The 27350-nt window shown below is 41.9% G+C and overlaps 1 protein-coding gene across 1 annotated transcript; it reads right to left on the bottom strand.

The window, feature by feature from the left end:
* Positions 1 to 9817: 9817 nt before the first annotated feature.
* TSPAN8 (tetraspanin 8) lies at positions 9818 to 25514 on the bottom strand. Its single transcript, XM_030003225.2, has 8 exons — positions 25258 to 25514; positions 20369 to 20431; positions 17560 to 17688; positions 16848 to 16922; positions 16655 to 16762; positions 14834 to 14983; positions 12640 to 12723; positions 9818 to 10073 (listed from the first exon to the last, which is right to left on the bottom strand). The coding sequence occupies exons 1-8, from the start codon at positions 25315 to 25317 to the stop codon at positions 10020 to 10022; spliced, it is 723 nt and encodes a 240-aa protein (XP_029859085.1). The 5' UTR covers positions 25318 to 25514; the 3' UTR covers positions 9818 to 10019.
* Between the last annotated feature and the right edge of the window lie 1836 nt (positions 25515 to 27350).

Below are 27350 nucleotides of genomic sequence, written 5' to 3'. Positions count from 1 at the left end.
AGTAAATTGGTATTGCTCCACCAAACACATTGGAGCTGTGCTAATGGCAAAGGAATCATGCTGATTGACATCAGATGAGGATTTGGCCCTATTTCGTCTCCTGGGTGAATGAGATTTTTTGTGTTAAAGAGAACATTATTATTCCACAAATGGCACAGCACTGTTGCCCTAAACACTAACTTGCTTTTTTAAACTGTTGATTCCCAAAGATTCTTTAATCTAAATCAGGGTAAACAGGACAAAACAGTTTTCCGTTTCCTAAGATCACGATGTGGTGCTCTTTGTTGCTACTCTGAGCTTGCCCAAATTCACTGTTTCTGCTTGAACATGGACTCCTGCCTGTGAATGTTGTCTGGCCACCAGACTGTTACTCTTCAGTTTTTGTTAGAAAAAATAGATGCATTCCTAAGAAACCGACACTTGCCATTTTAGCAGTTTAAGTCTTTACAATTAACGAGTACCATCCTCTGCAGAATTCTGCAGTTTCAGAAAAGAATAACAACACATGGTTTAAAAATCTGTGAAATGATGCTGATATCTTATTAGTTCCCTGTTGTTCTGCAAATCCATCTCATCTGCTACCACCTCACCTGCCCCCCCCCGAGTCCTTAACTCTGCTCCCTAACATTTGCAAAAATATACAGAAAAGTCAAAATAACAAATTATAAGGTGACCGTGAAAGCTCATTTTCTACGCACAGTGCTTATCCATACTCCAGTGGGGTGGACGTTTCTTGGCTGCAGGCAGATGCTAAGCTTTGAAGTGTGGCTCAGGTGCTGAGCTGTGTCTTGTGCCTGACAGCAGGCTGCTGGCGTGGAGGCCACCGTAACCCATATCTCTAGTGACGACTTGCACATTTTTCAGTGCATCTGGGCCCTAATAATTGTATGTCCTTGTTAGAATTTGTCACACTCTAGGCTACAGGCGACCTCCCGAGCTCTGCAAAGTGTGTAGCAACACCATTACATTGGTTGGAGTAATAAGACACATACCACATACGAGATGTATGCAAGAGATATACCCTGGAGAACCAATGGAAAGTGAAAGCCTGGGGTTCACAAATTTGCCACGTGTTCTACAACTCTAATGCTGAAGAAAACTGTCCTCGGCATATGGACAAGCCTCAGGACAACCCAGGAATATTAATTAAGGCAGCCCTTGCTGCCTTGCTTTCTTCTATCACCTCAGTTTCAAACTGCCCAGCATTTTCCATGCCAACATGATTTTGCTCCCAGGTGCATGACAAAAATCTCAAAATAGAAAGTGTAGCTGAACTGCACTTCACAGCCTTAAAATATTTTAGTTATTCCCTTCCTTGCAGCCTTCTTTCCCTTTCTGTTGCCCACAAAATTAATTTAGTCATAATGCCTGTGGCTTTGCTGATTCCCTGTCACATCTTCATGTGAACAAGTCACTTAAGTCCACAAGATCCACAAGAGCATTTGTGTCTGTTTCTCAGTCTCACAGTTGGATCAGCTGTGCTGACAGACTATATACTGTGCTCTTATTTCCAGCATGGTGTGAAGTCAGTGTAGCCCCATTAGTATTCCTAATAGTACATTACCCAACGCATAACAGCATTTTGACACAATGATTCTGTTTCCAGCGTAACCCAAACTTTTCTAGACTTCTAATATTTCTGTCTAAGCAGCCTGTTGCAATAACCCAGGTAACTGGTTGTCAAGTGATAACAAATCCTTTTCTAGAGACGAAGAGAGTGAATCAAGAACCTTAAAGTAAATTGTCTCACTTTAGCTCTGCTAAGGTGAGGAAGAAATCTGCAGGGCTGCCAGATATGACACAGGATCCAAGGGATACACTTGGTCTCGTCAAGCAACAGCTAGAGCCCAGGCAGAAGACCTTAGCAGTCTAAAAGGCACTGAATGCTGACTGAATCCCACTTAATTTATCCAATCTTAATTTGATAAATAATAGATTCACTGAAGTTCAGAACAGATCAGGGAACCTCTATATTTTTTCTCTTTGGAGACATTAGCACGTTTGTGATGTGATGGTCATGGGCTGTAATATGCAGTAGTATATACATAGTTCCCCTGTGAATATTCTCTAAATACTCGGTCTGGTGGCTTGCATTTCTTGAGTAAGTGTCAATATTAATTTCTGGTTTTATCTCTTTGTACATATTTTTCATTTCTGCCTGCATAGTTCCAGGCTCTCTAATGTATTTCTGTTCCAATATAACTTAAAGTGATTGCCATCAGACAATAGGCATAAATTCAAAGCATGGATCCGCAAGCACAAAAAGTTTATACCAACTATATCACTTATCATTTCAAGCTTCAGAAGTGGCTGCCATATGACCAGAAATACATCAAGTGTCCCTCTTGGAAGATAGAAAACCCACTCCACCTCCTCATAAAATTCTCCACACCAGCATGAAATCCATGGCAGTTGTTCCTTTTACATAACATTGTTGTGGTTATTGCAGTTAGAGCCATGCATTATTAAAATTGACTTGCATTATTAACATCAACTTATGGTCACTGCCATCCAAAAAAAATTAGTCTTTCAAGAATATTTGAAGCGGAGCCAATTTCAGCTCTGAAAAACTGCTCTTGAAGACTTTTGTCCACAACTTTTTGCATCTGTAGCACATCTCTTACGCTAAAGCCGCAGGCAACTTTTTTTTCTCAGATGGTTTGTATATTTCTTTGTATATATATTTAAAAAATTATGTTTAAACAAGTTCGCCACACTGTACTCCAGAATGGCCTCTTTATTCTATTGATTCAAATCCTTTTTCCACTGGCTGAAAGATTAAGAAATAATAATACGAAATAGGTGATAGCAGGAAGTTCCCTGTGTCACTGTAAGAGTCCATGTGTAGAATGGGAGCAGAATCTTAAAACACAGGGAGAAGGTAATTCATCGTAATTGTTTGTGCTATGGTATTAAGCATGTCAGAGATAGCACATCTGGATCCTTTGTACCACGATCACAGTACCCCAAACCATATCTGATAGACAATTTCCTGTACTTAATGTGACGAACCCTTTCAGAATCTGGAACGTCTCTTAGAGCAGAGGACATTTTTGAAATCCAACCACCATAAAACAAGCCCTCATTTCCTTCCCCTTTCAGCACACTCTGTTGTGTTCAGTAGTCTGTGATTTCTCGTTTGTGCTGACAAACACTCCAGTCCTTGATCCGTTTGCAAAAGGCTCCAGGGATCCATCACGCTTCCCATCAGGTCGGGTTGTAAACTTTGGTCTTGTCACTCCGATCGCATTCCGGTTCATGTAATTCACATCCTGGCTCCCTGAATTCCTCTCCCAGTTGCAGTTAGGTATGTTGTTCTCATTCGCTTCCTTTTCTGATGTTCTGAGCCTTGTTGCCACATGGTCCTTGCTCCCCACTCCATCTGTTTGCCTGTCTATGAACATATATGGAAGTGCAATAGCCCGGGTATCAAGGCAGCGTGCTCCCAACTCCTTTGCTACAGCAGCGGGAGAGGTGATTGCAATTTGCTTCCTACGCATTAATGCAGTGCTGGTGTATTTCTTTGGTATATTCATTCCTATTTCTATTCACACCATTACTATATACTTTTTATTCAACAATTTCCTCAGTCACTGCTTTTCTTGAAAGAGTCTATTTTAATCCTACGCCAGAGGATCTCAACAGCATTTACAGCAGTAGACACTTGTCCAGGCAGGGAACAGAAATAAATAAAGGAGGCCCTGATGAACAGCCAACATTTGTTTCCATGGCTCCACTTCCTAATATTTGTTACTCTTAATATACCACTAATCAATGATACAGGTATTAAGCCTTAGTCAAAGATGGTTTTGACAAACATCTTTGAACAAAACTAAATACATTCTAAAAGAGAATTTTTTAACAGAGACAGAAGTAAGTACATTCAGTGCCTTTGTCATCGCCTACAGAATCAAATCTACAAAAGATCTTTCCTGGTCTGAATCAACTGTAATAATAAAGAACATAATGTCAAGTTGAGTAATGATAGATTTAATGGTTCAGAGTGTAGCTGCTGCTTTAATTCGTGAATATAATGAAATAGAGTTTAGGAAACACTTGTATTACAGTGAAGTAATATATTCAGCTGAAACTTTAGCAAGGAAATGCATTACAGAAACAAAATAATCAGTATTCCTATATCAACCTGGGTTTAGCTGATCTGACAAATCTTTTAGATAACAAACACCACAAAGGCAGAGTTTGAAACAGCTTAGAAACACATTAAGTTCATTTAATAACAGTTGTGAAACTACTGACACTTTGGGCCTTTTGGTGCAAGCCCTGGAACTCACTCCACTAATTAACCTCCTTATGTTAGCAAGATCACAGACTTTCAGCGTAAAGAGCTGGTACGCTGAAACGCCTTGAGACTGTTTTATGAAGCCGTCTGAGAGTGCACTTGGGTTTGTCCATATTCGATGCCTGGTTTTCCTACCAGTTTCGTCCATAGTCTTGTGTGTGCAGGTCCATTAGCACAGTTTAGTTCAGTTTTCATGAAAAAATGGGCCCAACAGTCTCTTCGAATCTTGCACAGGTTAATGTAGATGAAGAAACTGGAGTCTCTCTGATGAATTATGCTAGCTGAATTTGACCTCCTCACAGATTAGGAAGGAAGAATATTACATGTGACTTATCCCTCTTACTGCCCAAGGACCTCTCTTGCCTCTTATTCCTTCATGCCTTTTCCACTTCTCTGGTTCCTGTCTTTTAAAGAATTCTGGACTGCTGGAGCAAATTTTATAAAATTGAGGGGTAAGGGGATATTGCTGTGGAGACTTGTTATTCTCTACAAGGAGAAAGAATTTGTAAGTGGATTTGAGACAGAAAGGGAGAGGCATGATATTCCCATCCCTCCCCAGTGCCTAAGTTCAGATAGATAAAGGATTCAACCCTATCAAGTGGTGAATGACATCACCCCTCTACCTCCCCAAGAAACCCAAGCAGGCTCAGCATTTTGCAAAATACACCGAGGGTCAGCTTTCAGTTCAAAAAAGAAAGACTTGAAAAGAACAAAAAGCAATTTAATCCAAACCACTGCACAAAAAGAGAGCCCTTCAGTGAAAGGATGAGAATATTGCTATTGACAGGGGTGGGGAGAAAACCTGCCAGTTTTCTTGATATATAATTATCAAGAATAGTCAAATTGCCATGGACAAAGCCAGAAGAGATCTAAGCCTCCCTTTGGTCCCTGAATGAAGTCCTAGTGTAACATTTCCCCAGATGGGCACAGCCCGGTTCCCTCCTGGAGGAGCAGTGTCCAGGCAGCTTCCCCACCCAGAACCTTTGCAGGGGGACGTTTTGGTTCTGGCCCGGAGCAGCGTTAGGTATTTGCTCTATAACTGGCTGACCCAAACAACCCAAAGTCAAATATCCCCTCAGTTGAAGAGAGTTGAATCCAGCCTATATCAGCTGAGTTTCTCCCATGCCAGAAAACCTTTGGCTAGGCAGTTAGGACAGGTCTTACAGCAGAGCCAAAGAACTGGCTTTTAATTTTGTGGTTTCAATCCTATTTCAGAATTTAAACTGATAATCCTCCATCTTAATTTAAAAATAAACCCTGCTGCCTCACTTAATCATGTCTTTAAACATACTTGGGCTAGATCTGCAGTGCCCTGGTGTCCTTCCCAGAGGGAAAGCCAGCGGTTCCAGCTCCTCAGGCTCATTCTCCAGGCATCCCCAGGGGCCGTACAGCTGGCAGAGCTGTCTCTTGGGGTACCCTTTGCCTACCCGCTCTGCTGCGATGAGCCCCAGCTGCGACACCGGCTTCTTAGGGGCCCTGACAGCCAGCCAAATTTGGGGCAGATTTGGCGTTGCATGAAGAACAGGTTGAACTGGCTTTCAACATGACAGCCAGGACACAAAGGTGGATCGGGGCCAAATTCCCCCCACACTGAGTTGAGTGCAGCAAACACTTGGATCTTGATAAGCTCAATATCTTTATTCATTTTTCTTTCAAACTAACCTGTCCTGTTTTGCTTCATTCTTCTTTCATTTTTTCAAAATCAGATTTCATTTTTGTTTGTCTATCTGACTCTGTCTTTCTCTTCATTGTTTTTTGTTTCCAGTAACGGACTTACTAACACTCCCTTCATTGTTTATGGCATTCCTGACTTTGCTTTACTGACCCATATTTTACCATAAACTATATCTTCTTTCTTTTTCTATTCATGCTGTATTTTTCCCCCAAATGCAATCCCTTCTGAGAACAACACGTTCCCCTGAAATCCCTTAAATGATGTAACAAATCATTCTTTGGAGATAGTTTGACCCAGGCGTGACGTCTTATCTGTTGCCATTAAATCGTTGTTTGGCTCTGATATGATAAATCACAAGTTTGTGTTAAATAGGCTTGGTTTTAAGTTGGGATTCATCTCCCCTAGCAAGGGCAGGGATGCATTGTCTTTCTTCATACCACTCTTATACTATTTTAAGATTATAATAATATATGCTTTTTCTCCCTTTGGTATTCCAAAGCACTAAGGTCTTGGCCATGTGTCTTTCCTCTGTATGCTTCATTTTATTGGGTAACGTTGAGAGGAACATAACCTTGGATGAGATTATTGTGAAAAAACAAAAACAACCTTCCCCAACACCCCACAAAAGAAAACCCTTATGGTTTTATTGTTCTATCGAGGATTTATTGTCAAATTCCATTTCAGCGATTCCAGACATCATGATTAAAAAGTGGATGTGGGCTCAGAAAAATGACCCATTGTTATTTCGAGTCAATTGCTAACTCAAAATGTTCTCTGATAAGAATACCAAAAGGACTCCATGAAGGAGTGGTGCTGGGATCTCTGTTACAGCATCATGGCTCTGAGAGGGACATTCCTGCACAACAGATGAATCTCATCCTACCAGCCCAGAGAGTAAGCAGGGCTCATTTCCTAGCAGGCTGGATTATGACTGAGCAAAAAGGTCAGTGAATCAATGAATAATCAATGCACCCTCATGGAATATTATACTAATGCTCTTTCCTGACTGACCACTGCTGCTATTGATTTTAACAAGTTCAGTATTGTAGGGTGGGATTCATTCACTCTAACTTCACCTACCTGCAGTGCAAATGACTCATCTAACCTCTTTGGACACCTATTTTAGAATGAGATGGCTCAAATCCTAGATGTACTTATTTCTCTTCACTCATAAGGGGATCATAAGGGGAGTCCAAACAGGTAGCTCAGATATGGCAGAGGGAGTGGACTAGATGATCTTTAAAGGACCCTTCCAACTCAAAACATTCTGTGATTCCATGATACGAATTTCTACTCTGTAGATTTTTGCATGTGGCCAGGTGAATCCCATCCAGACAGATTTCTCTTTGGTTTATGCTTGCTATTTTGCTGTTTTCATTGAAAAATGGAGAAGAAAACTTCAGGAGGCTACAGAACATTACAAGTAAATAAGTTTTGCAACATCAAAAGCAATGGGCACGTTTTAGAGGCAAACCCACTTCAGCAGCAAGTTGGTAATATTCTGAATTACCTCATTAAGTCAATCCCATTTAAACAGTCATAGTAGCATATAATCATAGTACTTCAGTTTTATTCCTTAGAGCTCCAGGAAATAAACACAAATTGCCTCAATAAACAGAGGAACTATTCACCTTAGCTCCAGATGAAACTCTTGCGTCGAACAAAGTTCCTCGTTGAAGACAACAACATTTTGCTGTCGATTTTAATGGCACCACTGTTTTAACAAAAAGTCTAATGTCTCATACATCATTATTTTAATGCAAGAGGAGGATATTTTGAGGGCTGTGTCCAAAAGCAGGCCGCAGACAACCAAAATTAAGATGTATTAACACCTCGCTTTTATACATCTGTCTCCCCCAGAGTAGCATACAGGACCAGACTGGTATCCAAGCCAGAGTACATCATGCCAATTTTGTGCCAATCCTTATGACAAATCCATAGCAGTAATACTCAAGTTTACAGCTGCCTGAAGCGAACTACTTCTGGCAGCAAGGGTGAGCTGTAATTTCCCCTTCATGTCCATCCATTAGGCATGCACAGCTCTAAGCCCCCTCTCTACGGGAGACCCTCTGGTCCTTTGTTCAAAGAGGAGAACATTCTTTCTCATGCAGAGGAGAAGGAGGAAGAGGAAGATGCAATTCTCTCTGTGTCTTGCCCTTCTACTCCCTGTTTTCTTTGTAGTGATAATCCAAGAGTCCAGCTGTCATCCCATGATCTGGGTGATTCAGGCTCAGCTCCCAGGATTTCAAATCATGGGTAAGATACACACAGGAAAAAAACCAGTCTGGGGAAGAGGAGGACCAGAAGCCAGCGTTTCTCCTTCCAGTGAGTACGGCTGGCTTATGGAGTCATGCTTTTTCTCTGGTCCAACAAAGTTTGAGTTCTTCTGGCATAGTTTCTGAGGTTCAGCGGAGGGAAGGGCAAGTGCCAGAACTGTCTGGTAGCTAGATGACTTTCCTGGGAGACACACGAATTTCTGAAAGCAGCTCTCACTGCTTGGCCTAATGGTCTGAGTGCTAGGGAAAGGGTGGCGGAAGGGACAGAAACTTTTCCTCTGGATGTGTTTTAAAAGAAAGGGGTCGCAGCAGGTGAATTTTACCTGAACCCTCTCCTGTCAGTACAAGGCATGGGCAAAGGCCTCTGCTCAAGGAAACCTTTTCATGCATTTATAAGCAACAGTTGCGTGGCTCTGTCAGGACGGGAGCAGTCTCAGCGTGCTTTGAGACAGTTGCAGGCACTTGAGGGGTCTTAAAGTTGGAGGGCACGGTACGTGGTTTTCTCTGAAGAGCAGCTGTCTGGAGGTGTTTAAAGCCGCTCCTAACGATGAAGCCCAGGCCCAGCAGGACTGGTGAAAACAGCCAGTTTTCACGCGAGGCAGCGAGGCCGTCGGCGCGCTGTGGGAAAACCTCAGCGGATGCCTACGGGCACCGTTAGACATCTTCCTGCCTCTAAAAAAAAAATCGTCTCCCTGGTGCCGTTTTACTTTCCGTCAGGGAACCGCCTGGGCCAGCAGCTCCCTGGGGCCTGGGACCAGGCGTGCTCCCCCCCCAGGGGGGCAGAGCAGGGCCCGGCAGCCAGGACCCGTCTGAGGGGACGCGGGCCCGGCTCGGTGGGAGCCCACGGCCCAGCAGGGCAGGGCTGCGGGGAGATGGAGACCGGCCCTGCCGCAGCGTCGCTGGGGCCGGGGCCGACGATGGCCCCCGGGGGGGGCTGAGGTGGCAGGGATCTTTAGACGGCCGCCGCTGCGCTGCCAGCCGTGCCTTCTGTCGCCCACCCGGGGCCGGGGAGCCCGCCGCTCGCCTCAGCCGCGCCGGGTGAAGCCTCACCCGCCTGACTCCTGTGTACGTCTCGCCCTCAGATGGGCTTGGATTTCACCCTTGGTGCATATTTGCAAAACACTTGCCACGAAACCCAACTCTCGTGTGCAATCTGAGCATCGTCTGGGCCCGAGAGCGACCGCCTCATCCGCCAGGAGATAGATTTAAACGTCCCTGAAGGGAAATGCGGCTTTCCTCTTTGGATGAAAGCTAGTCCCCGCGCTTCTCACAAGTAACAAAACCCTGACCATATATACCATATCGGGTGTCAAACTGACCTGCGACACTCGTAATGAAAACACCCTGCCCCGCAAGCAAAGCTGCCTGGGGGCATGTGATTCCCCGGACCCGTCAGCCACGGCAAGATGGTTTGCAGCTGTTGACGGTGATGCTACGGGTGGTGTAACACCCGTGTGGACACGCCGCGTGGCGAACTCGGAATCTCAACATGACTTAAATGCTGTCTTCAGAGAAAATAAACTCCTCAGAAACATAAACAAAGACATTTATTACAAATAAAAATTCACATTCACATCATTAAATCTTATGAAGTACGAGGAGGTCATTTTGCAAATTGCGAAGCATCCGTGTGCACAAGGGCTGCCGTTTTCATCAGAACAGCTGCCTGGGACATGCATATATATATCTGAATGTGCCAAGCCAAATATCCTTCTATCTACAAAGGTTTTGATTTGGCTGGTGACATCGTTCTGACACTTTTACAGTTTCATTTTCTCTGGATCTGGCAGTAGAGGCTCATAGAAAACCCCAAACCGAGAATCTGGAAAACAAAGACATTTCTGGTATTACTTGGCAGTTCTGGAAATCCCAGGATACAACCGATACACAGTGGGAACATTTTGTTTGCAAATGTCTTGGATTTACATGCAGGCTAAATCTGCTATGCAGAAGATCTTTCCCAATGTAATTCTTAAAGAACATGACTCTAGAATACAGCCATTTTAATGAAATCAGTATGTACCACAGGTAAGACTGCAGACATGACGGAAAACTTTCATTTGTTTAAAAGACGGATAGCCTCTGTTGGACGGGGAACCCTGTAACTCTGGGGGTTTAAAATGCAGTTGTTAGCTGCAATGGAGCAGCAAATACTGAGAAGTTCAAGAAATTCAGACAAAAATTCAATCTTTTATTTTCTAAGAAAATTGGAGGAACTTCCTTGATTTCATTGCATATTCTAAGGGTTGTTTCCCTTTGAAATCTCTTTTCTACTGTCACTCTTTTTTTATGTAAATATATGTGTAAAGGCATACGTGTATATGTATACAGGCATACTTCTATACACACTGTTTTGAGTGGCAAATGATCATGCAACAAATATTTTATATTCATTGATAATAGATTTGGGATAGAAAGACTGAGTCGACTGAAGAAGCTGTTGCTTGAAATATAAAATTCAGTAAGGTCACCTTCTGTAGTGGGAATTACTGGGTGAAATTCCACAGCTTGTGACAGACAGCTGGCGAGATCAGAAGATCAGAAAGCTTCCTTCTGGATTTAAAATTAAGCAGTCTGTGAAGGTGTTTCACAAAAGAGGAAGGTATCCAATTGACCGTTATGAAGCCATGAACACCAGGATGCTTCATGTATTTAAGGAAGAGACAGCAGAGAACATACAAACACAGGGGTACAGACGAGGGGATGGACTCACAGCTGGAATAAGCTGACAGAGCTTCCCTGACATACCATGCTCTCATTTTCACTTGTGCCCAAGTGAACCTGGGCCCTTCTCAGTATCATTTCCACTAATAGGGTGAGCTGAAACCATTAACAGACCACAAGAGGCATAATGGAGCAGGCAGAGGGGGGAACGCTACAGAGGAGCACTTTTCCTTGTCCACTGCTTTTTATCTGGGGTTTTCCAGAGCAGAGAGATGGTTAAGCCTTTGATTTGCAATTACTTGAGAAGTCATAATACGTTAGTATCTTTGGAAAGGCTAAATGTTTATCAAGTGTAAATTGCCAGCTGACAATTTGTACCAGCTGAGGCTCATATTGTTTATTCATGTTGTTTTCGAATCCTTTTATGATTGGGAGAGGCAGCCGCCACAGAAAATGCCAACTGGAGAACAGGGAAGAATGATGGCCCATGAACTAAAGGCTACAACTCATGTAACTGCAGTAACTAGAGCAAAGTGACTTGTAACTTACCTTCAGGATACAGATGCAATTTTATACTTCTGTTATATTTTTAAAGGCCTTTTAATATTGGTGTATTTCACCTATTTTCCCCTCACAGTCTACATATAGGCGAGAGACCTGACCCCCCACATATAGCACCTTAAATAACATGAAGCCTGTGCCAAATAAGAAGTTACTGGCCTGTCCTCTCCCAGTGCTGCAGCTGCGTAACTCTTCCCCGCTTACTATTATTTTCCTGGAAATGTATTTTTGAGTTGGGGCTTTTGCCCACTCTTCTACCACGAGGAGCAATCCTCTGCCAATGATGTTAAGAAGTTTTCACTTGGAATAACAGACTGAACTCTGCACAGCAATCTTCGTCATTTCTGCTTTTCCCTCAAACATCCACTGGTGGGGGGTGGGGGAGGAGGGAAACCACAGAGGAATAGTGAAAAGAAAGAAAATGACCGAAGAAAGCAACATGATGAAATCCCCTGTTTCTTTGTCATTTTCTCCTAATCAAAACCTATCATTCGTCAAGTAGCTGACTGGATAACCTCACTGTTTTTCCTCCTCTCTTCGGAGAAAATTTTGCATGTTAGTCTTCAGTGTATGATGAAGCAATTAAAATGAAGAGCTCACATACTCTGCTTTTTTTACACACAGGAATATATGGAGCAGCACAGGTGTGCACTCAGGCACATTCACGCACCATCTTGACAGCTAAATTATGCCTCAGAATAATAATTTTGTACCATAATTTCTCTGTGACAAGAATATGCAGTTTAGGGGCTAAGTTTTCTTATGAGATTACTCTTTCCTCAAGCAAAGAAGGGAAAGAGGAGGAAAAGACTGGCTTTTCTGCCTCGTGCCTTCCTGGGGCTGGGTATCCGCACGCCCCCCTGTCCATGGGGCTCGCTGTCAAGGCACAGCCTGGCCCCAGGACTGTCAAATCTTTGCAGAAAAAGTCCCATGTGATACACTTATACAGGCAGCAGGGTGGTCTGATCCCACCTCAAGTTCACAGCTCGGCAGCCGTATACTGTTTATATGAAATAACAGTAAGATTATAGCTAAGGTGAGAGGTGGTTTTCCCTTGTCTATTAATTGAGCAAGCCAGGTGTTCTAATCCCATTCCCAGTGTATTTCTAAGTAGAACACATTGCTTGTCAGCTACTAAATATTTTAATGGTGTATACTGGTACCTCAATAACGGCCAGTCCAAAGGCGATGCCCATAATTATGAGCAGATGGTCTTTAAGGTATTTGACAATCACCTCTCCACAAGGCTGAAAAATAAGAAAACAATGATTAATTATATGTAAGCAATATTATCCTAAGGTTATTAGGAATGCATCCTCTAAAATGCCTTCTCTCTCTCTCTTTCTTTCTCTCTGTGTTAAAGAAAGACTGTTTGAATTTACTCTGGCTTGTTGCTAACAAACACAATGAACACAGCTATACGTACCTTGTGCTCTGAGAAAGATATCTAGTCTTTGCCTTCCCAAATACGAAGATTAATTTAGTAGCTGACCATAAAAGGGTACAATTTTAAACGAAGACATATGGCTGTAATGCCTTATGTTTGCATGATTTTCAGTTGACAAGAAAAGAAGCTTTTATTCTTATTCAAAAGAAGCTTATTCACTTGATAATCATTTGCTGCTAGGAAAGAACCAATGCAGCAATGACCAGATCTGAAAGAGAACTTCAGTTTCCCGCTAACCTGTTCTTTGGATTTGAAACTTCAAAGCTTATTATTAGAATTGGGCTCAACTAAAAATATTTGGATATAAAACCTAGCTTAAAAATTAATTTTGACAAATGTTTGGTGGTCTTGGGCTGGGGCTGGGAGGAAGAGAGTGATCATATCTGAAGTTCGATGCAGAGCTACTCTCCTTTTTAATAAATGCATACATCTGTTCTTATAACGACTACATCTTCTCCAGGCATTGACAATACTCCTTTTGCAAACTGTAGGGAAAGCCAAGTACGGCTTAAATCCATCAAAACTACAGTACTGTTCCAACAGTACAACTGCCTTCCCCCCAAATATAGTTATATGCTTTCACCATATTTCCTCCCTCACAATAAACACATGGGTCTTCTCCTTCTAGTCCTTCTAAAAAACCTCTCATTTAAGCTGACTCAGAACTGCACTGAATTTCAAATCTTTTTTCCTGGATCACAAGAGTTGAATGTCTTTACTAGCATCTAACACCACCATGAAATCCGTGTGTTCATGTGAGCGATATCTTGCACCTGCAGTAATTTCACTGATGGCTTCTCATGTGTCCTTTGAGGGTCTGCCTGAGGCCAAAAAGACATTAAAATGTAGCCAAAACAGCCTCTTTGTATACATCTTATTTCCAGATTGGGTTCTGGCATCCTCTACTTAACCAGACTGTTCCCTTGCTTTAAAACAGTATTTGCTTCTGTGGGACTACACAGGGAGGAAATTAGTGTTCAGGCAGGACCTGGCTAAGGAGCTGTGCATTTAGAAAAGTATACAAGCAGAATGGACATTTGCTAAAATCTGCTTTGTGCTAGGTTCAGATTGGCAAACTTTGGACCACCAGCATTCTAAAAATGAAGCTATTTTGTGCTAGTTTTCCACTTTTTTTCCCTTCATATTTTTCTTTGTATGCATGGAGTCCAAATTTCCATATAAGGAGACAGACAAATCTTGAAATTAATTAATTGAGATCTCTGCTGCCCACCTACCATTTTCTGAGTATGCTTTCTTATTGCCTGTCACCAGACATTTTTGCCTTATTATTATATTAACTGCCACAAGCTTTTCAAAAGGCTGAAGTTGTAGGAAATTACACTTCGAGTATGCTGCCATGAAGCCTACAATATGTAAGGTTTCCTTCCAGCAGATCCTGCAAAATGAGTGTGGGGTTTTTTATTAAAGGACTATAAAACCCCAAAGGTCTTGCATTTAATGTGTTCGGTTTTCAATATCCCTTAGCCATTTGAAAGCCTCTGAGTCAACATGTCTACCACCAAAATGAGCCTGGATGGGAACATAACCTTCTGAGGGAGGAGTGAGAGCCAAAGGGTAGCTGACGTGCTGCTCTGACCCCGAGGCATACCCTGACCCCAAAGCCATAATAGTTTTCACCCATAGTAACCATGCAGACTGCCGAGGTCCTAAGGGTACTACACTGCACAGCTAAAATAGAGGCATCCCAGGAAGAGGAAGCAGCAGCGTATTTCATGTATGCACAGTAATTTCATCCCGGATTGCACAGGGGCAATACTGGCTAATGAAGTGAAGGCAAAACTTTGCCTTTTCGGAAAGATACAGAACTTCTGACTGTGCCAGTCACCAAAGACAACCGTGGGTTAAAACCTCTTTTTGGAAAGATGAGTGGAACTTTGTGTTTTTCTTACCGTTTTATAAATGTATCTGCCTTGAAAGGTGGTGCAGAGGTCTGTTGGTCGGTCCTCTGGTTCACATGCACAGACTTTACTGCTACCAAAAGCAGCATTAAAATTTTTTCCCCAGTCTGCAGGTCCATTCAGCAAACCGCAGCACTCATTCTGCAAGAAAGGAGGAAATGGGGACATGAGGAAAAAAGTGGTGATTTCCACTTCGAGGGGACTAAGCGAGGGAGCTGAGAGGAACAACGGAGGAGAAATTTCCTTTCATCTTTTCCCATGTGGAAGTTGTCGCAAATTTGTATGTCTCAAACAACCTTTACGTTTCCATACCAGTTATAAGAATGTAAGTGCACAAGTTTAAAAAAAAAATTAAACAAGACCAGATTTTCAGTATACAGGACTCCAAAGACATTAATATACTATAAAAGTGCTAATTGTTGGTGCCAGAATGGAACTGCAACATGGAACAACGCTGGGTAGAGTTTTTTTTGAGAATCAAGTCTTCTTCCTGCAGGTTATACTTGCAGAAGGTAAGTAAAAGCTCCAGTAACATCCACATTTCACATCTTGAAAAGCCAGGCTGAAAATGTAAAATTCAGGCACGTAAAACTCTGAAATCTAGAAAAATAACCACCTTGAATGATGGTTAGCCCTTTAAATTAGTAATGGACTGAGGAGGCCAGGGCTCCATTTGGGGTTTGTGAAACCTAAACCAGGTGCAGTTTCACTTCATGTTCCACTTTATTCAAGCCACTAAAGCTCAGGGGTGCAGACTTGGGTTTGAGGTCCTCCCTGTTTTAAAAAGCAGCTGGAAATGTTCACATAATTTTGTATAAAAGCAAAGGCCGTGGGACATAATAAAGCAATGCTGGTCTATTTAAAAATTAATACAGTAATTATGGGATTTTTCATTTTGCTCACCCCTCAATCATCTCTCCAGGGAGCTGCTTATTATATCAGAAGAAATAAGCTGGCTCAGAAGCAGAGGACAGGGCTGGAGGTAGAATGGGGAAGGAGAAGTGGAAGTAATATAAGCCACCCAAATATAGTTCCTTGCTTCCTTTTCTTTCACGCCAGCAGCCCTTAAAAATATAGGAATTCTTTAAGCCTACCCATCAAAGTCATCATGTGTTAGGGCCAAAAAAACCCCCAAACCAGCAGGCACCCACAGGTACTAGTGGGAGGGGCAGGGGTCTACACCATCAATGATATCAGTGAGATTCAAGGGCATTCTCTGTGTGATACCCAGGAGCAAGCTGGCTCCAAGTGTCCACCCTCGGGAGTCCTGCAGGTGGGAGAAGCCAGGACAGGTATAAGCACAGTCAAAACAAACCTCCCTTTTATCATATTTTCTTCTCCCTTCTTACATAGTAAAGTATGGCATTTAATGTCGTCATAGGAATAGGCTATTCCAAATGAAATACACTCCTGAAGTGCCTAATCTCGCTTTAGGAGTACTGGATAGTTCTTAGCTGGGATAGAGTGAAGGAGCAATGTCCCTTCAGAAGGGAAAGCTGTAACAAAGGAGCAGGCAGCCTTCTCATGAAAGAGCTTAGCTAACTGTCAGTCTCACTTGCATGTTCTGTGTCCTTGCTCCATTGCTCTTATGAACACTATTGCACAAAGAAATCACCGCAGAAAGCCCAGGTCGTATCGAGAGAGCAGAAGCCCCTTGTTTAGTGTTTTAATTTGCATTTAAGTCAGACTCTTCCCCATCCCATGGAATGAAATTCAAATCTATGACAGAGTAAGCCATAAAATTAAGCACAGACAAATGCTAGAGATGGAACAGATAACAACAACCCCTATCCTTTGTTACATTTTAATTACCATTCTCTCAAACTTCTGGAAATTCTCTTGGAACACTTTAGATTCTTCTGTAGAGCTTTGCAATGAATTCACACTTGCCAGGAGAGTCTTGTTAAGGGATGCTTCAATCTGCAAGTCCAAATATTTTATTAGTTTTCAGGGTAGAAACAAAACTCTCGGAAGACATCAATGAAAATGCAGAATAATGCTGTACCTGAGATCTGTACACTGCTCCTAAAATACCTCCTGTGACTTGAAGGATCAGGATCAGAAGCAGTCCAATAAAAAACTAGGAAGAAAACAGAAGGGGGAGAAAACTATAGTACTTTTGACCAAGATGATATGATTTCTTCTAAGTGAATGTCAAGCTTTCATGTGCTCGAGTAACCATGTAGGTAGAATGAACTGAAGTTCCAGTCAGAGCCGTCCCAGTTATTCCTTCTCCGGCGATGAGAAAAGGGGGTGCTCGAGACAGAGTGTGCTCAGCTGGTGAACAAACAAGGTGCACACCGGAGTAGTGCCATGATGGCAGCGTGTAGGTGAGAGGTGTTGGGCAGGAGGACAGGGAGGACGTTCTAGGAGGACCAGCAAAGGGAGCAACTGCGAATTTATGAAATTAAATGGGATAGGTAGTGGGGGAGGACTGGTGGGGGGAACTTTGGTGATGGTTGGATGGAAAAAAGCTCGTGACATGCTTGGGGCTCTCTGGACCCTGTCTTCCCGTTGATGAGACCACCCATCATTTTTTCTGCACTAGAATTCAGAAGGGGCTCAAGCACAAGGTAAGCAATGAAAACACATGATCATAATCAAGCATTTGGTTAAAAAAACAGACCCCCATCTGCATTTGATGCTACTTGCAAGGACCTTATCCATCAAACGTAGCTGTGGCCTGTTAGAAGTAGCCAAATGTTTTTCTTTCCTACCAACAGCAGCATGCACCGGCTCTCCTTTATGGCACCACAGCACCCCAGAAACCCGAGGACCATAATGATGGAGCCCACGGCTATCAGCAGATCAACCCCTGCAAACAGGCTGCTGTCTATATCCAACTCCTGAAAAGAGAGGGGAAAAAAATCTTTCAGCTACAAGAAGCTCCTCCTAAAAACATCTGTATCCCCCCAAACAAGAGAATTACTTCATAACTCAAAAATATACTGATTAGCAACCATGGAGAAATTCTGACCCATAAATAAACAAACCTCTAATGCCCCCTTCTTAAACATTTTGTTGGGGAGCTCGGTGAAACCTGGTTTTCCACAGTCTTTGTCTCTGCACAAGACGAAAGTCAATTTTACAGAGTAAATAAAGATCTCTTGCCTTTAAAGTGCCTTTCAGTTAGTTTTCAGTCGATGAATCTTTGCTTTTTACTGGAAGTAGCAAAATTGATTATCTCAAAATGTCTCCTACATTAACCAAATGTTAAAGAAACAAAACCTCTGTTTGTCATTAGAAGGCCAGGAACATACTCTGTGGCTGTTCCTGAGAGAACACTTCTCAGAGCAATGCTGGATATACTAAAGAAATAGTTAGACATATTTTCCAAAGCAGCTTTCTTTTTTTTAGGCATGATCTCTAATATTACCCTCAGAGATGAGGACTGTATTTTGATGTGTGGGACATTCAACTAAACAATTCATATACCTCAGTATTATTAAATATAAAATTATTCAGTTCCCACAGGACTGACTAAGGCCAAAGGCCAAAATAGAGAAAAATGTTCAAAGAATATTTTCCAGTGTGGCTGGTGCCAAGATTAGCAAAAATGTCTGGAAGTTGTCACATTTATCTTCTGATGGAAATTGCAAAGGTATATAGACAAGTATAATTTGAAGAATGTGTTGTTCTTTCCCCTTCCAAGTTGGACTGAACCTCCTGTTATTTATTCTTAGAAAGCTCTATTCATCTACAGCCAAATCCTTATGGTCTGTTCAATTATTACTCAGGCAAAATATACATTGGTTTTGAATGGGAACTTTGCCTGCCTAGAGGCAAAAATGTGAGAAAATGCTTTCAGTTTTGGTCCCTACTCTTAATTCACAGTTTTGGGGGAGTACTCAGTGTCACTTCAGGAAACCAATATGGGGGACAGTTTTCTGAATAGGAAATCTCTCAAAAAATAAGAAAGGATAATAGCGGTTATGGTTTTCCAAGCTCCGCTGTACCACCTGAGCCATCATACAGCAGATGCTCAACTAGCAAGTATGGCAATTTTAGCTTCTTGTAAAATATTTGTTGAGGAGAGAAAGTTGTCATTCTTCCTCTTCCACAGCAGAGAACGGCAGAGCTCTCCACCATGATGTAATTTACCCCATGGCACAACGTCATCATGAACTGAGTTCTGTTGCATCCATCCTCTGCCAGACATGAGACATCTGGGACTGGCTAAGGGCAACAGTGTCATCAGTCAAATGGCAGGAAAGCTATCATCTTATCTCCACCAACTTCTCATTCCCAGGTGGGAAATACTGACTTAAAAATTATTGTTATTAACTGACAGACTTCAGCAGAGCAGCAGAGGAGTGATCTGAAGCTTTGCAACTTAATCTATACCAAAGGCTCAGTCTGAAAGCTGAAAAAAGTGCTTCCGTGTCATACCTGGCCATTTTTTCACTTCCATCGCCAGAAAGCCTTTTTGGAAATAGAAGTATGCGAATTAAATTTTCAAATTCATTTACATTTCCATGACCCAAATTCACAAGAAGAAATACACTGCTTAAACCTTAGAGTCAGATTGTTCTTCCTGTTAGTATAACAAAGCACCAACATACAAAGATTGCACGGTGCCTTTCAGAGAAGCATCTACGAGCTGTGAAATCAGCTTCACTCAAGGGTGGCTGAAAGCATGCTGCGAGTCAGAGACCAGTGCCACTGGGAGCATGCTTGGCAAAAGGTTGGCAGGGCCCACGGGGCCAAAGGGCCTTTGCACCAACAGGTCCAGCCTCTGCTGCATGTCTGCAAGACCAAGGGTTCCTCAAAATTCTATCTTCCCTAGCTTTGCAGGAAAGGAAAGGCATAAAGTCTGAAGTAATTTAATAACCCAGATAAAATCCGGGAAGGGAACTCAGGGACTTTCTTCCCCACTGCTGGAGGGCTGTTAGGGCATTTTAATCCTAAAAGTAAAGATTTTGGGGTCTCTAAAACTCTTTCTATATAAATACGAGGGGAAAAGGATAAGGTGTTTTTAAGGAGCCACTGAAAATAGAAAGGAAAAATCCTTGCTCCCTTTCAAAGTGGCAGTTACTGGGGAAATAAAAATTGTGTTATTGCAGATAGTGAGAAAGGTAAAAATATTCCCTACAAACATATGGAAGTAACCGTAGGAATATATATGACTATACTATTCTAACAGGGAAAGACATCGAAAAGTCTAGGAGCTACATGGCTCCTCATTATTCTAACACTGAAATCAATAACAAAACCATCATTCGTTTTCATTAGAGGAGAGAGAGAGACACGCTGCCCAACAGAAATCAGTGTGCATCTGCAAGAACCTACATTAATAACACTAGAAGACACTTCTTGTAGTCACATGTCTGTGCTTACGTCAATCACTTTATCTGACTACCTGCACCATCTTGTTTAATCTTAAACATCATAAAATGCATTAATCTTTACCGACAAAAAACACCTCAACAAAAACATAACAAATTTGTGGAAATGAAGATGGGAAATGAAAGTATATGCAGTAGCTTCCACATTTTACGTGGTTCTGGTATGACTGCATACATTTACCTGCTGAACATCTTTGCTAACACGTATCCATACAGAGACTCCCAGTATAACGGAGCCACACACCTGCAGGAGAAAATAAAGAACATTTAGGAAGATCAGAAATTTTAGATTAACGTTCAGCATCCAGATTGCACCAGATGCTGGCCAAAATTCTGAAATCATTTGTTTGGCAAAGTGAAAGAAACATGAATTGCTGGAGCATAGAATATTGATTCATATCCAGGAAACTTCATAAGGGTAGTTAAATCTTCAGTTATGCACCAGATCCCTGATGTTTCTACCTCAGAGGACTCTGCATTTCCTTGATGATTTATACATGTGGTTGGGAAGCACACAGAAATTCTGTCAGATGAGGGAGGAATATAAATTGCTATTGTATGTATATAACATGGCTGTAAAGCACATTGTTTCTTGTATAATGGAAACACATGAGTTTTGATAAGGGATGTTTGTATAAATGTTGTTTCTAGAAATATTCAGGACACACACCTAGAGACATATTCTTTATGGTAAAACTCTCAGGAAAAGTTCTAAATAAAGTCTTTCTGCTGTTTCTATTGCAACAGTATCCGGCCATCTCCAATCTTTAGAATATTCCTCCTATAAAATGCCTATAGTTATTCTTTCCATTACATTTTTACACAAACAACCATACTCAGCCATGTACATGTGAAAGTTAGACTGGAGTGACTTGCTTTAAGGTGTTGAAGTCAGGACAGATGAATCTCAGGTCCAGACACATTCCTTAATCACTAGTTGGGCTCCTGTTTCGTTGATCGTTGAGGTACCATTCCCCTACGCGTCAGTCACTCTATTCCTAACCTTGTCCGTGATGATTCTTACACAGAATTTCTCTTTATTAAGTGTTGGAGACAGGTAATTAAGAGACTAATCAGGTGTAAGGATTGAGGACTGAGACGACTGGTAGGAAAGAGTGATCACTGAGGACCAGAGACTAGTCAGATTTACAATTGTCTTCCTGTATGTCATTAATACTGAAGTCATAAATGGCCCTGAAATGTTGTTATGAGCTTCCCATGAAGACTGGGACTATTCCTAACTGTTTAAAATTAAGAGAGATATTTTTTATACGTTTTAGATAATTTTTCTTAAAAAATACTTTCCCTGCAAAAGGTTTCATATAATATTCAGCATCAAAGACCATAACGACTTTAGCAGATTATTTAATATGGAACAGAGCCAGCACTCGGACATGAGTACCACACATTTTCCTGCTCTAAGTAAAGTTCCTATAAGTACATTTGAAACATGAAAAGGAAAGTTGTACAATCGATGACAGCTATATCATGTTATCAAATTTAACTAGAACTCCCCACTGAAACCTTCTGAATCCCACCGAATCTGCCTAGAAACTGCTGGTATCATATGACTCTATATTTGGGTCTTGTTCAGCAGCACTATGTGAGCCATGTGGCTATGCACCAGACAACATGGGCTTGCTAATGTGAAAATTTCCACTGAAGTAGCTATTGCTACAAATCCAAACAGAATTTGGCCCACTGCCTTATTTGTTACATAGGACCTCCCATAAAAATACAGCACAGTAGTAGAAGTAAATATAGCTGAATGTACAGGAGCTTACCAGTCAGATGGGAATGCTACAATATTTATTTCCTCCATTCAAAAAAGAAACATCATTTATAAATCAAAATTTTTAGTAAAGTGTATATGTTTTAATTGTAAAAATAGAGTTGGTTTAGGCTGAATGAATGAAAATGCTCCGTTTCAGTAAAATCTTAATGTTTTGTTTCTGTTTATGTTCATAATATACGAAGTGTACAAGAACATGCAAAGAAAGTTTTGAAATAACAAATCAAAATGGTCTGTTCCCAAAGAGTCAAAGTCAAACATTTCAAGTTTGCTGGAACACTCAATCCTAATTATTAAGTTTCCTTAAAATAAAGTTTTGATGAAACAAACTTTCATTTCAGGAAATTTTCAGTTTTAATGAACCAGTATTTTCCAATGGAATAAAAAGAGCTTTGAAAAGATCCTCACCCGTTTTCCCAAAACTGGGTGGCTATCATAGTTTTGCCTCAACCCTTGACCAAGAAGCATTGACGTCATCACGGTCTCATAAACTGACCAGGAACAGGACTGTTGTCCCTCAAATTCAATTGGTCCTTCTCTTCTCAAGCCCTTCAGTCTTGGTGTGATGAAAAAACACATCCTAGTTAAATTAGTATCACCTCAGATGAGCCTGCCCTGACTCTGGACCAGCAGTATATCAAGACTCTGCACTTCCCAGACATGGGAAAACCAATCCTATGGCGAATTCCCTCCATTGGCACACACTTTTTAAGCAACCAGTTTAAGGGTATCAGGAGGAGCGTTCTACAAGTTTGCTCCTGTTCAGGAAAACATTTGACTGGAATACTTCCTTGAGATACCTGAAATTAAGAGTGCTAGGAAGGTCCTACAGACAATGCGGTCTATGGCTCAGCGTACCTGCTAAGTTTGCGTTGCTACTTTCAGGGATCGAGATGTTCAGAGGTAAGGCATGGGGAAGTGGCCACTTTCGTTGTAGATGGGACTGCAAGTCTGGTATCAACAACTGATCAAAGATTGCTCTGTCACTCATCAGGTTGCCTCAAACTAGGATCAGACATCAATATTTAGCGGAAAAAAAATGGTAGTTCTACTATTTTGCATGAGGTGGAGTAGCAGAAGCTGACAGAATGAGGGCAGCAGCTGAGACTGGATATCCTGCAAACTCTGAAGAAGGGAAAGAGGAAAAATCTGACCTATGTGTCAGGTTTAATGCACAAAACTGACTTAAGGACTATTAAAAGCTCCTTATAGGCACCCAGCTCCAAAGCGCAGCTCTTCAAAAGCCTGTGCTCAGCGTGCTTTCACCAGGATGCAACACTGCAGGGACACGCTGGAGCCCAGCATGGGGCTCACGGGGCTGTAGATTCCCAGAGGGCACACGACATGTACTGCAGCCAGAGCCACTTTGCAGAGCTAGCTTAGACTATTCCAGGGCTTACTCACTTAGTGCTATGCTGTAAGAGCTGCTTAGAAAAAGGCATCAGAAGGCTGGAAAGCCCACTCCCAAGTCCCCTAAGAGGGGACACTCCCAGAGAGACTGCAAAGGGCTTAAAATGAAAGGACGCCAAGTAAATATTCAGCCGTTGCTCTTACCTTATTAAGGTTAAAGTCACCTTCATTTCCCACTATCAGTTTAATTTTCCACTTGCCAACTGCCTTGTGCACCAGGGAGAGCAGCTGTGGGACCAGTGGCTGTAAAGACGTCACTGTTCCCTGTACTTTGCTGCAGCAATTTAATGATTTCCAGGACTTAGACACAGGAATGTGAATCAAAGAATTCAGCTTCATTTTACTCTGTCGGCCCTTATTCCTGTTCGCACCACGTCTGTTCTTCTCTATCTTGGTAGTGCTAAACACCTTCCTTTAAAATAAGTAACTATAGCTGCATTCCTGTCCTCCTCTGTCCCATCCAGGCAGTCACATGCACAGCAAATGCTCTCAGCATATTCTTCCCCAGAATAGAGTACGGATTTTCCTACCTTTGGCATAAAGATAGGTTTGGGAAGTTTGTTCCATGCCTGATTGTTTCCTGAGCTTTCAAGACTCTCCCAGGATCGCATCCTGTGTTTTTTCCTAGGAAACCCATGCTGTCACTGGAGGCTTAGGCACGGGGCATTATTCACGTTTGTTCCAGAAGTAGTTTGGAGCTTTTCTAATGCTAGGCTGAGACATTTGCCTATGTTTTAGCTTACAGTAAATACAGATGAATGTGAACAGGAAAAACTTCCTGAGGGGCAGGAATTCCGAGTCAAAAACTTACAGACTCTTTTAAGTACCGTTGCAGAAAAACTTCAACACAGATGTCAGATATCTTCAATCTGCCTTGATGGAGGTGGAGGAAGAAGAGGGGGGAGGCAGTCCAAACCATCTCTGGCCTGTTAGGAATTTCTTTGTGAGGTTCAGAAGCGATCAAAGAATTTTGCTAATTCTTGTCATTTTGGCTAGCCACAAATTTTCCAAGGCTACTGTTTGTGGTCCCTTTTGAATGGTATCACCTTTTCACTTGAAAAAAATCCCTTGAGGCAAAGCCCATATTGTGGCTAGTAGTTCCGCTTCTGGTTTCAGTGAACCTCTGGTGAACCTGACAAATCTCTGTCGGGAAAGCTGACAGTGAGGTTGAACCATGCGAGAAATGTTCTTTAACTCAAACCTTTCCAGAGCTTCCAGGACCTGAAATTCTTGCAAACCAGCTGAGGTATGATAAATAGACAAATACAGTTCAAATGACACCCAGAAACCTCCCTGCCATCCTGTGCTGTATCTGCCTTGGTACAGCTATTGGCAGTACTGCCAGCCCATACCATCTTACAAACATTTACTGTCCACCATCAGAAACTAATTATGACACTGAACATAAAGCAAAGAACCACAAAGAAGGATATGAAAACCATTTAACAATTAGGAGGCTAAAAATACAAGTGAATTTTCTGTATCTCCTGTTGCAACTACATTTTCAGGATTATGCTATTTGGAGGCAAGCAGCAGACAATAAAAGCAAGAGAACAATGCATTGTAAGTGGAGAGCCTGTTATCTTCTGACTGAAGTGAGCGATGTCCCTTGACATGAGGGGCACAATATAGGCAGGGAGACAGACTCATGGCTGGTCTACTTTTGAATGTGGAAGGAAAGCTATTTTGAAGGAAAAAGACAAAAGGAAGGGCAAAAGTTAAACATATTCTCCCCTCCCTGATTTAGAACTGTACTCTGGTTCCACTTATACTCTATTTTCTTTACAATTCCTTCAACTACAGCATTCAGATAATGTTGAACACATTTCATGCATCACTAATAACAATTTAAACACCAACTTACTTACCCAAAATAAGAAGTTGAAGATGAACATGGAGTACTTCATGCAGCTGCTTACACCCGCCATTTTCAGCAAGCTGAGACAAAAACGAGCACTGCAGAAGAAGCTTCCTAAGAGTTTGACCTCAATAAAAAACTTGTTCCTGCGTCTTCAGAAAACCTCTCAAACCACGTCAAATACACCGTGCTCTGCTACCGAAAGCAAAAATTGTGACCAAGGCATCAACAATTATTTAAATAGTTCCTGTGCAACGGGTAAATATTAACCAGAGCATTGGGGAAGCACTACCAGGTGTTATCACTGAGTCTCCAGACTCTTATTGCATCTTTGTGGTTTGTACTTTTCTATCGTCATGTTAGTCCTGTCACTCCTGTCCTACGCCTTGAAAGTAAATAGATAATGCAGCAGAAGTCATAGTTTCAAGAGAAAGGGAAGTGAGCATAAAAACATTTCACAGACCTGCTTTCAAGAGGTGGAAATGATTGCATTTCTTAATGCTTTTAAGTCACAGGGTTTACTCTTTCATTACCCACTGGTCATTGCCAACACTCATTCGGTCGTGTTCACCCTCCCGCTCCAGACGTTCAACTGGCGTGAAGGGCTGGGTCTGTGTTATCCCGGCAGACGAGGGGTAAGGAATGTGCCACCATCTTCTCCCTCTCGGTGTCTACCTCAGATCATTTTGCTCTTTCTCACCAAATCAAGACCCCGGGAACCTGGGCACTGTGGTGCACAAAACGTCCTGCTGTGCAGGTTTCCAAAAGTGTTGTGAACCCCAGCATAGCAATCAGGGTTCCAGTGTCCGATGGAGGATACCTCTCAGCAACAGGAGCTAGATTTGTCCCAGAAGACAAGGCAATAAACCTGTTTCATTAGTTTTGTTTTATGTCTTGTTTGTTTTCTTTTGTTCTCCTCAGACTAGGAATCCTGAGGGGAAAATAAAGGTATCATTGCTCTGTTTTTTCTATCAATCAGCCCATTTTCTGGAGAAGCCCCGTATAGCAGTCCTTGGAGGGATGAGGGTCAGACACAGGTTCCCCTGAGTTCATCATAAAAAAGCAGCTTTATTTTGCAGGTGAGCACAAAGGATTTAAATGTGAGAGATTAAGGACATGCTGGACTGAACTGATTTATGAAGCCCCCTTGGCCCAAGCCCATTTTTCAGTCTTCACTGTCTGTTCACATTCTTCAATTCTGCTGTCTGTATTTGAAAAAAAATGGGAAGTGTTAGTATATAACACACCTGTAGATGGTGACAAAAAGATGTAACTTAGAGCCTGGCTTTTGTAGGATCCACAAAAAAAATAATCTACTTTACATTGAAAACAACTTCCTCTAGCTACTCTCTAAACCAGCTTTTAATGAAGGTGTGATGTTGTAATCTCTCCATTTACTTTCACTAATTATATTTAAACAGACACAACCATTCCTATTTTTATGAGTGGCTCTATACCTGCCTTTGCCTTTCTGGGCTCTTTGCTGGAGTAATACTATTTTTTCTAACTCTAGGAGATCGGCTGTCTGACTAGCTTATTTCGCAATATCCACCCTGAATCTGAGAATGTTCCTAAAAATAATTGCGCTCATGAAATACAGATTTTGTAAGGATTGGGAGAAACAACTGTGTGGTATGGTTTAGATCTAAAGCACTCAACAAATAAGTAAGTTGAGAAATGTGGGTGTCTTTATGGAGGGATGCCATAGCCACAGATGAATCATGAGAAAAGTTTAAAGGGCCATATAAAATTGTATGAAAAGGACCATGAAGGGTAATAAGAGAATCACAGATGACACAGGATTTGAAGAGATAAGTCTGCAATCAGACCATGCAATTGCAGTAAACTAAGTTTATTATAAGCGGAGTTCGGAAATAGCGTTTTGTACCCAAAACTACACAGCTATAAATCTTCACGCACAGTAGATACTCATTAAAGAAGGCTTGAGCTGTAGCACTGTTGTCTGTGAGATGCTTAGCCCAGGGATGTCTGAGGGAAACTGCGCTAGGGCAGTAATAATATAGGGAGCAAGTGTGAGCATACACACACTGGCCCTTCGACAAAGGCCGGTATGCAAGGACCTTTCATGCACAAGAGGCCCAA

Source organism: Aquila chrysaetos, chromosome 26 (assembly GCF_900496995.4).
Source record: "Aquila chrysaetos chrysaetos chromosome 26, bAquChr1.4, whole genome shotgun sequence".
In the NCBI taxonomy this organism is placed as follows: Eukaryota; Metazoa; Chordata; class Aves; order Accipitriformes; family Accipitridae; genus Aquila; species Aquila chrysaetos.
Note: the sequence above shows the minus strand (reverse complement) of the source record. Positions and strands in the feature narration are given on the sequence as shown.

Excerpts from the sequence above, each read along its gene's own strand:
- TSPAN8 (XM_030003225.2), bottom strand. The coding sequence starts at position 25,317 with ATGGCGGGTGTAAGCAGCTGCATGAAGTACTCCATGTTCATCTTCAAC. Across the intron at positions 20,432-25,257 it reads TCTTCAACTTCTTATTTTGG|GTGTGTGGCTCCGTTATACT; the intron begins GTAAGTAAGTTG and ends TTTCTCCTGCAG. Across the intron at positions 16,763-16,847 it reads GAGCAGTGTACAGATCTCAG|ATTGAAGCATCCCTTAACAA; the intron begins GTACAGCATTAT and ends TTGGACTTGCAG.